This window comes from Eretmochelys imbricata, chromosome 3, assembly GCF_965152235.1.
Source record: "Eretmochelys imbricata isolate rEreImb1 chromosome 3, rEreImb1.hap1, whole genome shotgun sequence".
In the NCBI taxonomy this organism is placed as follows: Eukaryota; Metazoa; Chordata; order Testudines; family Cheloniidae; genus Eretmochelys; species Eretmochelys imbricata.
In genome coordinates, this window is record NC_135574.1 from 54,851,831 (window position 1) to 54,867,753 (window position 15,923).

The 15,923-nt window shown below is 38.9% G+C and overlaps 1 protein-coding gene across 1 annotated transcript in view; it reads left to right on the top strand.

The window, feature by feature from the left end:
- ADGRB3 (adhesion G protein-coupled receptor B3) overlaps positions 1 to 15,923 on the top strand; it is a 616,281-nt gene that overhangs the window by 320,258 nt on the left and 280,100 nt on the right. Inside the window, exons 10-11 of the mRNA XM_077811605.1 lie at positions 2,714 to 2,782; positions 5,825 to 5,933. Of these exons, the coding sequence (XP_077667731.1) occupies positions 2,714 to 2,782; positions 5,825 to 5,933 (178 nt within the window). The remainder of the gene's footprint in view (positions 1 to 2,713; positions 2,783 to 5,824; positions 5,934 to 15,923) is intronic.

Below are 15,923 nucleotides of genomic sequence, written 5' to 3' on the forward strand. Positions count from 1 at the left end.
ATTTGTCTAGGTCCCTCTGTATCCTATCCCTGCCCTCCAGTGTATCTACCACTCCTCCCAGTTTAGTATCATCCGCAAATTTGCTGAGAGTGCAATCCACACCATCCTCCAGATCATTGATGAAGATATTGAACAAAACCGGCCCCAGGACCGACCCCTGGGACACTCCACTTGACACCGGCTGCCAACTAGACATGGAGCCATTGATCACTACCCGTTGAGCCCGACAATCTAGCCAACTTTCTACCCACCTTATAGTGCATTCATCCAGCCCATACTTCTTTAACTTGCTGACAAGAATACTGTGGGAGACAGTGTCAAAAGCTTTGCTAAAGTCAAGATACAATACATCCACTGCTTTCCCTTCATCCACAGAACCAGTAATCTCATCATAGAAGGCGATTAGATTAGTCAGGCATGACCTTCCCTTGGTGAATCCATGCTGACTGTTCCTGATCACTTTCCTCTCATGTAAGTGCTTCAGATTTGATTCTTTGAGGACATGCTCCATGATTTTTCCGGGGACTGAAGTGAGGCTCACTGGCCTGTAGTTCCCAGGATCCTCCTTCTTCCCTTTTTTAAAGATTGGCACTACATTAGCCTTTTTCCAGTCATCCGGGACTTCCCCCGTTCGCCACGAGTTTTCAAAGATAATGGCCAATGGCTCTGCAATCACAGCCGCCAGATAAAAACAAGTCAAAAGAATATTGTGGTTTACTGTCAAAGTACTTCCCAGTAAACACTGGCCCATCTCTCACAACCATTGCACTGTACTCAGGAGTAGAGCTGAGAGGATAATTGATCTTTTGGTTTGGTGCCTCTCTCTCTCTCTCTCTCTCACACACACACACAAGGGCAACCCTCTACCGTGGAGACAACTATACTAGTACAAATGTGCTTATACTGGTTTAACTTATGTCCATTACCATATGTCAATAATCTATACTAGCGTAAGTGTCTCCACATTAGTAGCATTGTACCACTTCAACTATACCAGTACAATTAAACTGTTGTGTGAATGCAAAGGCTAAATTCACTTCCTGCATTATTTTAGAAACTGTATTAATGCTGGTGCTGATGCTGAAAGAGTGGATTTACTGGCTTGGCCTTAGAGTTGGGCAATATGTATCAAAAGTAAAATTGATTCACCAAATTCTGCCTTATCCTGTGCACCACAAAGAACCCAGTCCAAAAATTCACAAGCAAAATTCTTCATCAGTTAATGGGGCTTTTGCTTTGGTGCAAGGACTCTTGTAAAGTTTTTAGGCCCATATTATATCTGAAGTAAAATCTTGCACTGTTTAAGTATAAAACAATGCCACTGCATTATTTTCTAACCCTTGGTTTGGGAAATATTTTCCACTGGTACATTCATTACTGTATAGTGAAAAAGATATTTTGTCTATTTTATTTTTTCTGTTTCCCAAACTTATCTCGCTAAAAATTGCATGGCAAGTGACGTGGAATCCTTGTTAGTATCAATGAGTGATGTGCAAACCTGAATGGTTTGGTTCTGGAAATATGGATGTTTTCTTCTGAGATTTCCAGTACTCTAGGTTTTAGCTGGAATGGAAATACAACTAGCCTGGGTCAAAGTATTTCATTATGTTTCCAATCTCGTGGTGATTGAAACCAGAAAATGCAGAGACACAGGAAAATTTGGAGAGACCAATAGGTTAAATATGGATATTGAAAAGATTTTGGTTAGTTTTTATTACCTAAACCAGTAATACTGAGCCCATGACTATATGGCTGGACAGAATAATTTTGTGGTCTAAGCCTCTCTGCAAAGTGGACGCCGCCCTTTTTTGTTCTATTATAGTGTCTGGGTGATCTCTTATACTGGTGGCAGGAAATAGACCACAAACATGCATCAGTAATGACAATTGTTACGGGGTTTGGGGTACAATCCAGACCAGTAAGAGTCACCACTTGCCCTGCAACTCTAGGTGCCTTAAAATACTTTGCTGCTTTAGCTCCCATCTTGGGATGCTCAAAACCAGCCTACAAGTATCCAGGTCACACCCTGAAGTGTCTCAGTGTTAGATAGTCCTGGTTCGGTAGCTCTGACCCGAGCCTGACTACAGCCCCTATTTGGCTTCCACCAGCCTTGATTACAACCACCAAAGTGATCCCAACACACACCCATCATGAATTTCCCCCAAACCACGTGCCATGTCTAGCCCTCTTCTGGACAGTTTAGAGAAATAATAAGGTTTGTTTGTTCCTCTAAAGAAATAAAATTACATCACAGCTTATTAACTTAACAGGTGTAAATACACCCTTCCCTTTAAACACAGCACTGAGCTGGTTTCTAGTAAAAATTAAAACAAAAATATTAACAATAGGACATAGGTTAAGTGATGCCAAATAAAAGGAATAAAGTTAGAAAGAGTTATAAGCAAATCAAAGTGAAAACACTCATCTAAAAGTCTAAAACTTAATCTAACAAGGTACAGTCTGTGGTCAAGATGGTTTCTCTCACCAGTCTTCCTTCTTCCCAGCTATGGCTGACTTTTCCTCAGTCAGCACCTTCCACAGATATACATGGTATGTAGAGCTAACAAGAGTTGCTGACACAGAGTGGTGAACCGCCAATGGGCCTCTGTCACAACAATACAAAATCATTCTTAATTATAACTTAATGTCATGAGCATTTGTTATATTTCTGAATTTCATTTTACTTTGATTTTTTTTTATTTCAATTTTGCAGAACTTCTTTCAAATAGTTAGTAACCTGCTAGATGAAGAGAACAAAGAGAAATGGGAAGATGCACAGCAGGTAAGATTTGCCTATGTTGCTATTTACTTTCAAAAATTACCAAAGTAGAGTTTCACATTTTGCCCTAAATATTCTCAGTAGTGCTCCCAAATCCTGTCCTAATTATTTATATATTTATTTTAGGGGTATCAAGGGATTAAAAAAATAATTGTGATTAATCATGCAATTGATCGTGCTGTTAAACAATAATAGAATACAATTTATTCCAATATTTTTGGATGTTTTCTACATTTTCAAATATATTGGTTTCAATTACAACTCAGAATACAAAGTGTACAATGCTCACTTTATGTTTATTTTTATTACAAATATTTGCACTGTAAAAAACAAAATAAATAGTATTCTACAATTCACCTAAAAAAGTACTATAGTGCAATCTCTTTATCATGAAAGTTGAACTTATAAATGTAGAATTATATACAAAAAATAACTGCATTCAAAAATAAAACAATGTAAAACTTTAGAGCCTACAAGTCCAATCAGTCCTATTTCTTGTTCAGCCAATTGCTCAGACAAACAAATTTGTTTACGTTTCCAGGATATAATGCTGCCTGCTTCTTGTTTACAATGTCACCAGAAAGTGAGAACAGGTGTTTGCATGATACTGTTGTAGCCAGCATCGCAAGATATTTCTATGCCAGATGCGCAAAAAAATTCATATGTCTCTTGATGCTTCAACCACCATTCCAGAGGACATGTGTCCATGCTGATGACGGGCTCTGCTCAATAATAATCTATTGCACTGCAGACCGATGCATATTCATTTTCATCATCTGAGTCAGATGCCACCAGCAGAAGGTTGATTTTCTTGTTTGGTGTTTTGGGTTCTGAAGCTTCCACATCAGAGTGTTGCTCTTTTAAGACTTCTGAAAGCATGCTCCACACCTCATCCCTCTCAGATTTTGGAAGGCACTTCATATTCTTAAATCTTGGGTAGAGTGCTGAAGCTATCTCTAGAAAGCTCACATTGGTACCTTCTTTGCGTTTTGTCAAATCTGCAGTGAAAGTGTTCTTAAAATGAACAACATGTCATCATCCGAGACTGCTGTAACATGAAATATATGGCAGACTACAGGTAAAACAGAGCAAGAGACATACAGTTCTCCCCCAAGGAGTTCAGTCACAAATTTAATTAACGCATTATTTTTTTAACAAGTGTCATCAGCATGGAAGCATCTCCTCTGGCAAGGTGCAAATACTGCCCTGAGTGATGCAGATTTACATTTTATTTTTCTAATGACTTCTTGTAAGGTAACAAATGTTTTAATATCAGTATCATCCATACACCAAACAAGTCGTATATGTTCCTGGACTGAGTACAAAGGGTGCATTTCAATCAAAACGGTCTGTTGCCAGTATTCACTCCAGTTAGAATTTCACAGTAAATAACCGCAGGAGAAACCGTTGACCCATAGGTGTTACGTGGGTGCTCTCTATCTGTGTATGTGTAAAGTATGTAGTTAATACATAAAGAGCCAGTAGATGGTGATAAAGAATATGTAGCATACTTTCTGAGTGTTGCAGGCCCAATAAAGAATTATTTTTGTAGCCCGAAAATGGCGTCCTCCAAGAAGCTCTTTACATCAGCTCTTAACAAAAGGCATGTATTAAACTGGGTGCTGTATATTTGTGTTCTATATAATCCATAATTAATGGTTTCTGATGCTGGCAGTTAATTTAATAAAAGGATGTTGAGTTGCTGCAGGTGTTTTCTGATAGAAAGTCAGCAATTTATTGATAGTGAATTAGGCTTTCTTTCTACCAGAAAGAAGAATGCAGAGCACAATCTTAGGGATCCAAAGGAGCGTACAAATGCAGTTTGCTCAAAGCAAATCCTCTTATCTTATACAATTAATTAGTATAAAAGAAAGTAGGTTGTTGCTGCCCAAATCTTTAATATAAGGGCTTCCATACACTACAGAACCCAGCATGCAATTGCCCACCTTGGTCTCAGAGGCTCTGGAGCTAGACACATCAAATAATAGGAAGGGGCAGTATTAGATGTTGGGACTTGTAGTCTTCAAAAGCAACACATGTGTATTAAAAAAGAGAGTGTCTGTATTCCCAAATACAGAACAGTATACGGTGAATATCATTTACATTTTGTATTTTGACCATCCCTTATGTATGAGGACAAAAAATGTATTGTGTGCAGCAGATATCCATTTTTTAAAAATATATAAATGTTTATTTTACAGGAAAGTATCCCTTGTCCATGACACAGACAATAATCCTTCAATGATTTACTGATGTATATGTTGTATATGATATCAGTTTATCTGCTAAATTTGTTAATAAATGTAATGGTTTCTAATCTCTTCATACTATTGCATAATGAATACATATTTTTTGTCCTAATGCCCTCTCAGGACCATGAAAATGAAATATGTTTTCTTGTAAATGGACTAGCCATTTACCATTTTGCAATTCTGCTGTTGCAGAGATCAATATGGATGCCTTTAGTTTACTACTTTAACTCTGTGCTAGCACTAATAATAATGTTAAAAATGAATATACACAAATTCAAGAAAGCATTTTATAGTTAAATACTGTTTCAAAGCAGCAAAGATGATACCATACTGCAAAGAACTAAGGGCCAATTTAGCCTTCATATACATACACAACTCCTGTCGACATTGTTGGAGGTTGCCTGCACAGATTTGAAAGCAAAATTTGTTCTAAATTTGTTCCTGGAATATGACTCTGAAATACAGTAACTGTTACTGAGAGTTGTGGAAAGAAAAGAATTTGAATACTTTTCTGTTAGGTGCATTAATTTATGGGCAAACATCCCACAGTTCTTGGGCAAAACTGATTTCGAATGATATTGAGAGAAATCTTACCTGGGGATAAATGATGCATTGAAGACTAAAACATATTGTTTTGCAGTAACTTAAAAGTTTGGATATTAAAACATTATGAGTACAATTTAGCTTTTGAATGTCCCAGCTCATTTTATTGGACTTGGTTAGTATTTTATGTGAATGCTACAGAGTTTGGGAAACTCTTGCAGTTATTGTGTATCTGACCTTCATTTATTAGATCTATCCAGGATCAGTGGAGCTAATGCAGGTGATTGAAGATTTTATACACATTGTTGGAATGGGGATGATGGACTTTCAGAATTCATACCTAATGACTGGAAATGTAGGTAAGAAATAGGAATTTCTTTTATCAAATATTTGAAAATCAAAACATGCAAGTATGTACTTTATACCTGCTGTCTATATGATTGGCATCCTCTTCTAAACTTGTATTTTGGTGTTTGGTCATCTGTTATCTAGTTTATTACTCTATTTAAAAGTGAATGCTTGAGTAAGTCTCAATCTCCTACTTTCTCATCTCTCACAACCTGAATATAAAGCTTAAGATCCTAAATAAAATCCAAAAAGTAGTCCATGTTATGCTATGCATATACTAGAAGCTTGCCAGTATACACAATATTCAAATAGCAATTTGAGACATTAGAATTAGTAATTTTAGTAATAATATATATTATTAATAGAATTATTAATTCTAATGTCTCAAATTGCTATTTGAATCATTGTATATACTGTATAATTTTAGTGTATATACATATATATCTCAATTTGAGACATTAGAATTAATAATTTTGGTGTGTGTGTATATATATAAAATGAATTGCTTAACTCACTGGATAAATGTTGATTTTGTTGACAATATTTCTACTATTTTTTTATTTGCCCATAGACCTTATTGTGCATATTGTAGTGTGATAGTAATCAGCCTCAGCAAATACCATTAATAAAACCTAAACATCAATTGTCATTATAAAACTAAATCATGTAAAGCTTTTCTCTGTGTGTGTGTATTCAAAATTTTGTTTTGATTTACTTTTTAAAAGCCTTGTTAGAGCAGCTGTACAACATTCATAATGCCAGTGAAGACCGAGACAGGATACTAAAATAATATTCAGAACATATGAAAGATGTCATCAGCCTGGACTCAACCTATTAGGGGCTTTAATTATCTCTGAAGTTTCAGTTCATCTAGGGCATGGAGTACTAATGCATTTGAAATGACCCAGATTGTAAGGCAATTTTGAGTATTTCATCTTGTTGCCATAACTTGCAGTGACTACTATCAACCTGTCTTCGGTGGCTCATGAACATGGGTGCCAGCCTCCAGGCAGACTGTTACAAATCAAGTCATAAACCCTAAACTGGTTGTGTGTTTTATAATTAGATTTCACCAACCAAGAATCAAGCACTGTAATAGCCTTAAGATGGAGTCACAGATAGTCTACCTTGGCCACTCTGGCTATCTTGCCACCCAAGAAAACCAGCCTTTGTGATAGATGGTACCTTGCACCAAAGATCACAACAATATTCAGGTTACTCCCAGTCCCAAAGGATCAGTCACTTACCCCATGTCAAGTGCATCCTCATTCTCACACCAAAGACAACTTTTGAAGCCAATCCTATAATAAACTAACTAAAGGTTTATTAACTAGGAAAAAGAAATAAGAGTTATTTACAAGGTTAAAACAGGTAAACATATACACACAAATGAGTTACAGTCTTAGGTTCCAAATAGCACTAGAAGCTGCTCTAATCTGCAAGCTTTATATGTCCTTCAGGGCTAACCGAAGCTGAGCAGCTTGGGGATCGTTGTTTAACCTTAAAAATATTGCCCTTTCCAAATTCCAAGTAGCATAGTGATATAGTTCCTTCTGGTCAGGGAGTTTATTCCCTTCCCCCAGAGTTCAAACTGTGATGGGATGGTTATGTTCACATCCCCTCCTCATGGGTGTGGGTGTGGGGGGATCAATCAATGGAGTCTTTTGTCCATTGATGTTCCATAACGGTGTGCCTGGTGTCTATAAACCTTCTTTTGTTGGGCAGGACACCTAGTATCTCACTAGTAAACTAGTATCTCACACTTGGCAATGCTTCTCTCCTGACTGTGGGGGTTTTCAGCTTCATAGCAAACAATTTTATCATTACAAAGCAAACACTTATGGCTTGTCTACACTGGCACTTTACAGCGCTGTAATTTTCTCACTCGTGGGTGTGAAAAAACACCCCCCTGAGTGCTGCAAGTTTCAGTGCTGTAAAGTGCCAATGTAGACAGTGCACCAGCGCTGGGAGCCATTCCCCTCATGGAGATGGCTTAACATTGCTAGTGTGGTGGTTTAACATTGCGACAGCGCTTTAACATTGCTATTGAAGACATGCCCTTAAATATCACCTTATAACATTGGATATAGATATAATAAGTGAGACTAATGTAATGCACAAGCATTTCATAAAGGCCAAACATTTGAACACATTCTTATAAACTTAACATGTATGTTAACTAGAGGTGTGTGGTTGGAGGGGTTTTGATTTCTATACTGAAGCAGGTTATCTCTGGATAAAATAAAACCCCTTCTGACCCCACGCCCCTAGTTGTCACCTACCACCCTACACTGGAACCCATAACAGGTATCATCAAACAGCCATAACTCATACTCAATGGGGACCCCATCCTGAAAGAAATCTTTCCTGAACCCCCTTTTCTGGACTTCAAACAGCCCCCAACCTCTCCAAGCTCATCATCAGAAGCAAGCTCCCCACAGACCAGGACACACCAACTCAAAGTGGTACCAGAACCTTCCACAACAACAGATGCAAAACCTGCAGACATATCTCCACTGCTACAATGGACCCCCTGCCACACACCTTTCAAGATCCATGGGTCCTACACATACCTGTCACAACAGGTGGTATACCTTTCTCAGTGCACTAAATGCCCCAATATCAACTATGTAGGTGAAACCATACAATCACTATCCTTTCTAATAAATTCACACAGGAAAAAGATAAAAACAAAAACACTACATAGTGATCACTCTATCTCTGACATATCAGTCCTCATCCTCAAAGGAATCCTGCACGACACTTTGAAAAGACGAGCTTAAATACATAACTTTGCTAGACACTAAAAACAACCCACCCAGCTGCTTCCCCCCCACTTCCTTTCATCGTTGTGACTGGAGGGATTTTAGTGGGCCACTTCACCTTGAATGGTCCCTTGAAATATGTGTTAACTACTTCTGCTAAACAGTCTCCTCCGTCTTGTAATTAGCTGTGACTTTCTGAGACTATGTCTACACTACAAAATTATGTTGACCTAACTTACATCAGCATAAGCCACCACAGTTATTAAATTGCTTTTGTGCATACACACTTTGGTCCTTGTGTCGGCGGTGTGTGTCCTCACTAGGAGCACTTGTATCAATTGCACTGTCAGTGTGGACATTGTGGGATGGCTTCTGGAAGCCAGGAACACTCTAGGTAAGCAAAGGAGTGTCAACACAGATAGTGTGTCAACCTAATTACATCTACCATTTCTCTACACTGCTTGGGGAGGTGGTGTTACTAAATTTAGTAGTTTTCCTTTGATCATCCTCCTCCCTCTCACACCTAATGTTTTTTTAAACCCTTAGGACTAGAGTCTTACTTAGACTATGTGCCCATGCAAGCAAGTGAAAGAGATTAAGAAAAGTAAGAGAAATGCATACACCTATGCTGGCTAGCTGGACCTTGGGTCCTGGCACATTGGAGCAAATGGGTTACCCACCTGTATTTTCCCTCGCTGGAGCCAGACAGCAAGGAGGGACCGGAAATGGGCACAGTCTTGGCTCCACTACCTCTGCTCACTGCCCAAGGTAGTTGAGCTGGTGTGGCATGAGGAAGGAGAAATTGATTGCTATTATAGTCTGTCTGTAAATTGCTACTCCCTGCAAGAACAAGGAGGGGGTGATCTCTGAGTCACAGTGCCTTCCAGGGTTATTTCTTTTTTGGTTAATCTTACACGTCACCTCTTGCTCAGGGCTCTTCCTAAACTCAGGTTAATTAAGGCCTCTGGCTGCTGCAGCAATACAAATAAATAATATTTTTAAAAAATGTAGGCAGTTCCTACTGACAGTCCTCCAAATTCATCCTGGGATCTATGGGTATGTCTACCCTTTGAGCTGTGAATGTAAATACCAGCTTGAGGAGACATACACATGCTAGCTTTAATCAAGCTAGTGTGCTAAAAAATAGAATGGTAGCCACAGCGGTGCGAGTAGCAGGAGGGACTGCCTGCCCCTAGTATGTACCTAGCAGCTTGGGCAGGTAACTGCTTAGGGCAGCCAGTCCCTCCCACCACTCACTTTGCCATAGCTACGTTCTATTTTTAGCATGCTAGCTTGATTAGGTATGTCTCCTCATGCTGGAATTTACACCTCCAGCTCAAAATGTAGAAATAACCTAAGAATCAAGCTGGGTTTTTCCTTTTTGCACCAGTAATAAAGGTTAGTCACACAAAATTCTGCCCATGTTTAAGCTGTACAATACCACTGTCCCCAAATTATACCCTCAGTGCAACACAGTCGCCTTCATTGGAGTTACACAAGTGTGATTCATTGACCAAGTAATTAGAATGTAATTTTGTTGCTATTACATCAGAAGGAATACATCCAGCTCATGCTCTCTTAGCTGTATAAACGCTGTAGTGCTAACTAGCGTAAAAAGTAGTAAAAGTTATTTTTGTAACAAAAGTAAGCAAATATGTAGAATACAGGAAGCAGATCTGTGCAGAAAGAAGGGGCCATTTTTATACATAATTAACAGAGCAGAACTGTACTATAGTTATTGTCATGGTCTGTTTTGTAAAAAAACGAATATAATAATTTTCAATCCCCTCAGACATTTCATGCATGCATTTAGAATCCCTTTTCACATAAAATGAGAAACAAGATTCAGTACTTACGATGAGCTGCTTCTTTTTCTGATGTGCTGCAGATAAGAAAGATTCCAGTTGTGTAGCAAATTTCACAGCCACAGAAGTGTCCTTGGTGTTCTGATTTTAATTTGCATGTCCAAATCCAGTTGAACAGAAGTAAACTGATCCATAGATCATTTATCTTGGGCATCCACACTTGTAATTGGGTTTGACAGATATGCCAATGTCCTCAGATCTTCTGCAGATGGAGTGTCATTTTCCTTACTAATCCTTAGGTGATCTCTGTCTAACTCAGATTCAATGCTTATTATGAACCACACATCAAAGTGTAGTTATAAATCCAAAAAAACCCTCTCTCTTTCTTAGGACCAAATTTTGCAGCACACTCAGAACAGGTCCATTCACGCTACAGCTCGCCCCACTCCTTCTCTATTCTTCTCTCAAACAAAGGAGGAGTTGCTGGAACAAACTGAAAAATTAAATAGCAACAAGTCACCAGAACCAATACTTTTCCATCAAGAGTTCCGAAGGAACTTAATAATGTGGCTGAGCTGCTAACAAGAAATCTTCAATCTCATTAAAATCAGCTGCTGGACTGGATGATTGGGGTGCAGCAATGTTGTCCTGGTATTTAAAAAATGATCAGCTGGATCTGGAAATTATGGAACAGTGAGATTTACTTTAGAACCAAGTAAAATGCTTCAAACAGTAATGAAAGGTAGGACACTTTATATGGTAGGACAGATTAGGATTGTTCCGTAAAGGAATATTGGATATCTGTTCTGAACTAGGTTTGTTTCAGTGTAGCAGCAAAGGGATAGTTAAAAGAAAACTGGCTGACCAAATTTACTAGTTTGTAGTGTTGTTGTACCAATGTTGGTCCCCGGATATTAAAGAGACAAGATGGGTGAGGTAATATCTTTTATTGGCCCAGCTTTCTTTGCTGAAACAGATAAGTGCTCTGTGTAGCTTGATAGCTTATTTCTTTCACAACAGAAGTTGGTCCAATAAAAGATATTACCTCACCTATCTTGTGTCTCTAAAATTTCCTTGAACTTTCAATAAAGTCCTTTACAAGATGCTATTAGAAAAACCAAGTAGTTCTGGTGTGAAAGGTATTGTCATGGATAGAAGGCACAGAAAATAAACAGAGTGAATGTAACAGCAAATAATGTGGGAAATATTATATCTTATAATATCAGCTGGAATGCTGTGTTTGACCCAAAAAACCCAGCAGCACTGTAGCACAATAGAACAGGATCTGAGCTGGGTAATAAACATTCTTAGAGAGACGGGGAGACTTCTCATTGAAGAGAGACTGAAAGTATTAGAATTGTTTAGTGTTGAAAGGAGATTAATAAAAAGATAGATGTATGAAAATAATGAATTGTAAGAGAAGATAAACCATCCTTATTTAACCTTATTCCTAACACAAAAACATTCAGGTGTCCTTCAGTTAAACTGTAAAGCAAAACATTTAAAACTGAGTGACCAGTGGAGTCCATTGCCATAATCATTGAGGCTAGGTGCTTAGTAGGAATAAAAAGAAAAACAGGATTGGTCATTTATATGGAGAATGGGAACAATCACAGTTACACTCAATAAGATAAACCACATCAGAAAGGATACTGGTCTTCATGCTTCTGGGCATAAGCCAAACAATAACTGATAGGCTTCATCTACACTATCAATTTATGTCGGTATAACTACATTGCTCAAGGGGGGTGGAAAATCCACACCTCTAACCAACAGTTATATCAACCTAACTCCCAGTGTGGACAGCGCTATGTCAACAAGAGAAGTTCTCCCATTGGCATAGGTAGCATCTTCACTAAGTGCTACACTAAGTGCTACTTGAGCTGCACCAGTGTAGACAAGCCTCTTCATCTGAAGCATTTGGTACTAGCCACTATCAGAGAGGGACAGGGGCTAAAAACATCAACTGGCCTGATCTGATATGACAGTTTCTGCACTCCAAATCATTCATTTGGGATTTCATATTGAGCTGGGCCAAATAGGCCTTTCAAATGTTTTCCTTCCTATTTAAGGAGGGAAAGTCTGATCTTGGCCCTCCGAAAATCTATAGGGAGCCACAGGGTAGAATTGCTACACCTCTAACCAACAGTTAGAGGCTATGGAAATGATTGCCCTTCCCATAGCCTCTTTCTTTTTCATCTGAGATGTTAACTTCAGATATTTTCACCTCTATGCTTCTTATGTTCCTCTGTGCATCTCTCTGTTAACGAGTTTGTGGTTGGTTCAAGTTCCCCCATTGTATTCCCTTTTTTTGAAACATTATTGTTCATATTTAGCAAATAGATGCTTACCTCTTCTATCTGTTTTTTCCACACCAGTTTGGGCATTTTGTAACAGTGATTCTGTGTCTTTTCTTATAATTTGTATCTGATCTTACAGTATGGTTACATTCTTACATTTCCAGCTGATGTTTGCCTTGAGATCTCTTTTCAACTGTGCTGCTAAAGCTGATTTAATTTTCCTTTGCTAAGCTTCCTTGCTAGTATTTTTCTTTCTAACTGATTCAAATTACCTCCTGACCACCTTCTGTTGCTTCCTTTTTTTGGCTTTAATTTCTTCCAGCATTTGTAGCTGTATCTTCCATCTCCGTTTATGCCAAATCAGTGCAAGGATTTTTTTTCACCACTGAAATCTAATACTGATTCTTGACACAGACATTGCCACTTTCAGAAGCAAACACAACTAAGAAAAACATGTGTTACTTATAAACAAAGCATATTTGCTCTGGAAACATTAAGGCACAATAAACAAGAAACCCCTTTATGCCACTTTCAGAGTCACTTTTCAGAGTAGGACCATGGTTGTCAGTTAAGATCTGCATAATTCACAGGGAAATTACTTCAACCTACAAGGGAAGGAAGAGAAAGATATTGCTGTGAGTTTTTTTAAAATGAAGTTGTGAGGCACACACAATATGATATGGTGCTGGCCAAGGTAAGCTGCAAGAATCCAGAAAGACTGATATGTGAATGGATAGGTGGCTGTTATTTCAGCTTCTGACAAGTCAAGAAAGGTTTAGACTTCTTTACTGGGGCAGAACCTTGATGGAAGAGAAATGATTACAGAGAGAATCGGGATAATCCTTCCTTATCTGTATTTATTTACAATATATACTTAGCTGCTATTAACGCTTTGAACTATTTCTCTTTAGCAAAAATCAGCAGAAAAATGTACAAAATGTTTGTGGATCTTCAGCAACCGTACAGGTCTTGGGTAAAATCCTGAGAGTTTTGCTGTTGACTTCAGTGGAACCAGGATTTCACCTAAGATTTAAGTTTCAGCCAAATATCTCTCACACATAATCTATTGCCTCATGCTGCAAAAAGTCTCACTCCTCACTTGTGCTGTGCAGGAGGAGTATGTGGAAGGAAAGGTGGCTCTAAGCCTCCTTTGTTCTTCTTCTGATCCTGTGGTTAGCTAAGGACAAAGGTGGCCCATGGCACAATTAGTGGTGTAGTTTAAAGGTTATTCTACTGTATGCCAGTTTGTGATGGTGTGTAAGGCCTTTACTCCAATGAAGATCATTCCCATGTGAGCCAATCTGGCCCCCTCTGGCCTCCAGAAGTCCCTTGTCTTTCCCACCCATACATCCTCTACATCCTGGAGGTCAGGCGGGTCTGGCGTAGAACAAGTTACACTAGCTGTACATCAGTCAAGGATTCCTCTATGCCAGTGTTTCCCAAACTTGGGACGCTGCTTGTGCAGGGAAAGCCCCTGGAGGGTCGGACCGGTTTGTTTACCTGCCACGTCCGCAGGTTTGGCCAATCGCGGCTCCCACTGGCCGCAGTTTGCTGTGCCCAGCCAATGTGGGCTGCGGGAAGGGTACAGGCCGAGGTACATACTGGCTGCCACTTCCTGCAGCCCCCATTGGCCAGACACAGCGAACCACGGCCAGTGGGAGCTGCGATGGGCAGAACCTGCGGACGCGACAGGTAAACAAACTGGCCCGGCCTGCCAGGGGCTTTCCCTGGATAAGTGGCATCCTAAGTTTGGGAAACACTGCTCTATGCCATTAGAATCCTAAATGACCTATTTAGGACAGGTTTTAGGTCTCATTGCATCATTCCAAAAGACACTTCTCCCTCCAACCAGTTTTATATTTATCTCTTCTCTCCCCTCCCACTCTGTGTCCATATCCATGAAGATTCCTGACAGGTACCAGCCAACAGGTCTGGTAACCTCCTGGTCCTCTGGAATGCCTGTGCTGGGCTATTCAGTTTTCTATAAGTCAGTTAGTTGGGAAAACCACAGATTCATTCCCAGCTATGATGTTACCTTACCTGACATAATCTTCTAGAATATCTAATAAATAAATGTCAGGATGAGTGACTCCACTCCTGTGGAGGCCTTGGGGTTAGCTGGCCATATTGGTGCTAAACAGCCACAGGGATTGAGGGATTTCAGGATCCATTTAGTCTTCCTTGGCCATGAAATTCAGTTGGTCCTTGGGACTTTGTATCATGGATGCCCCTTGATACAAGATTTGTTTCTAAATAGCTAGGTTATTGATACTATATAACTGCTTATATGACTCCTGGTGACTATAGTATCTGAGCACCTAGTGCTAGTGAAAAACAAGATGTAGTTCTACAGAGTTTCTAATATAAAGAGAGAGTGAGTTCTGACCATCAGTCTCACTGCTAATTCCAGTCCTTTCTGGCAACTTTTGTTCTTTCTGTGGAGTGTTTGTTTATCCTAATGGTGTCTGACCAGTCTATCTGTTACACTGATGTGAGATTTAGTGCTGTGTCTCTTAACATCAGCACTTCAGGGTTGTTCAGTCATATGCCATAAATAATGTGCAGATCTATAAATGCACTAAAAAGCTGAGCTGCTTTTAGGAATCATTCTTGTATTTTGGTCTATTTCTTGACAATGGAAAAATAAAGTTATAAAACAACTAAGATGTTCATTTCTTTTTTGATATATAAGTTAATGGCTTGAAACTTTCAGTCAGAAAAACAACTTTGTTTTAGTTTTACTAGCACACATACTCTCACCTTTAGCTTGTAATGAAATTATTGACATATCCCTAAACTGAGCTGTGTCAAAATAAAATAACAAGAGCCCTTTAATGAACTTTTGAGGTTAACAAGAATTCAACATGTATCATTTCAACATTCTCCCTCAACAGAGAGAAAATAGGATCTCTCAAATAAATAGGAGTGAAATTGCTGTAGAACTATCTGAAACAGCAACAAGTTTCTAATCACGTAAAATACTGGACTTTTACTAAAAAGAAAAGGAGTACTTGTGGCACCTTAGAGACTAACCAATTTATTTGAGCATGAGCTTTCGTGAGCTACAGCTCACTTCATCAGATGCATACCGTGGAAACTGCAGCAGACTTTATATATATACAGAGAATATG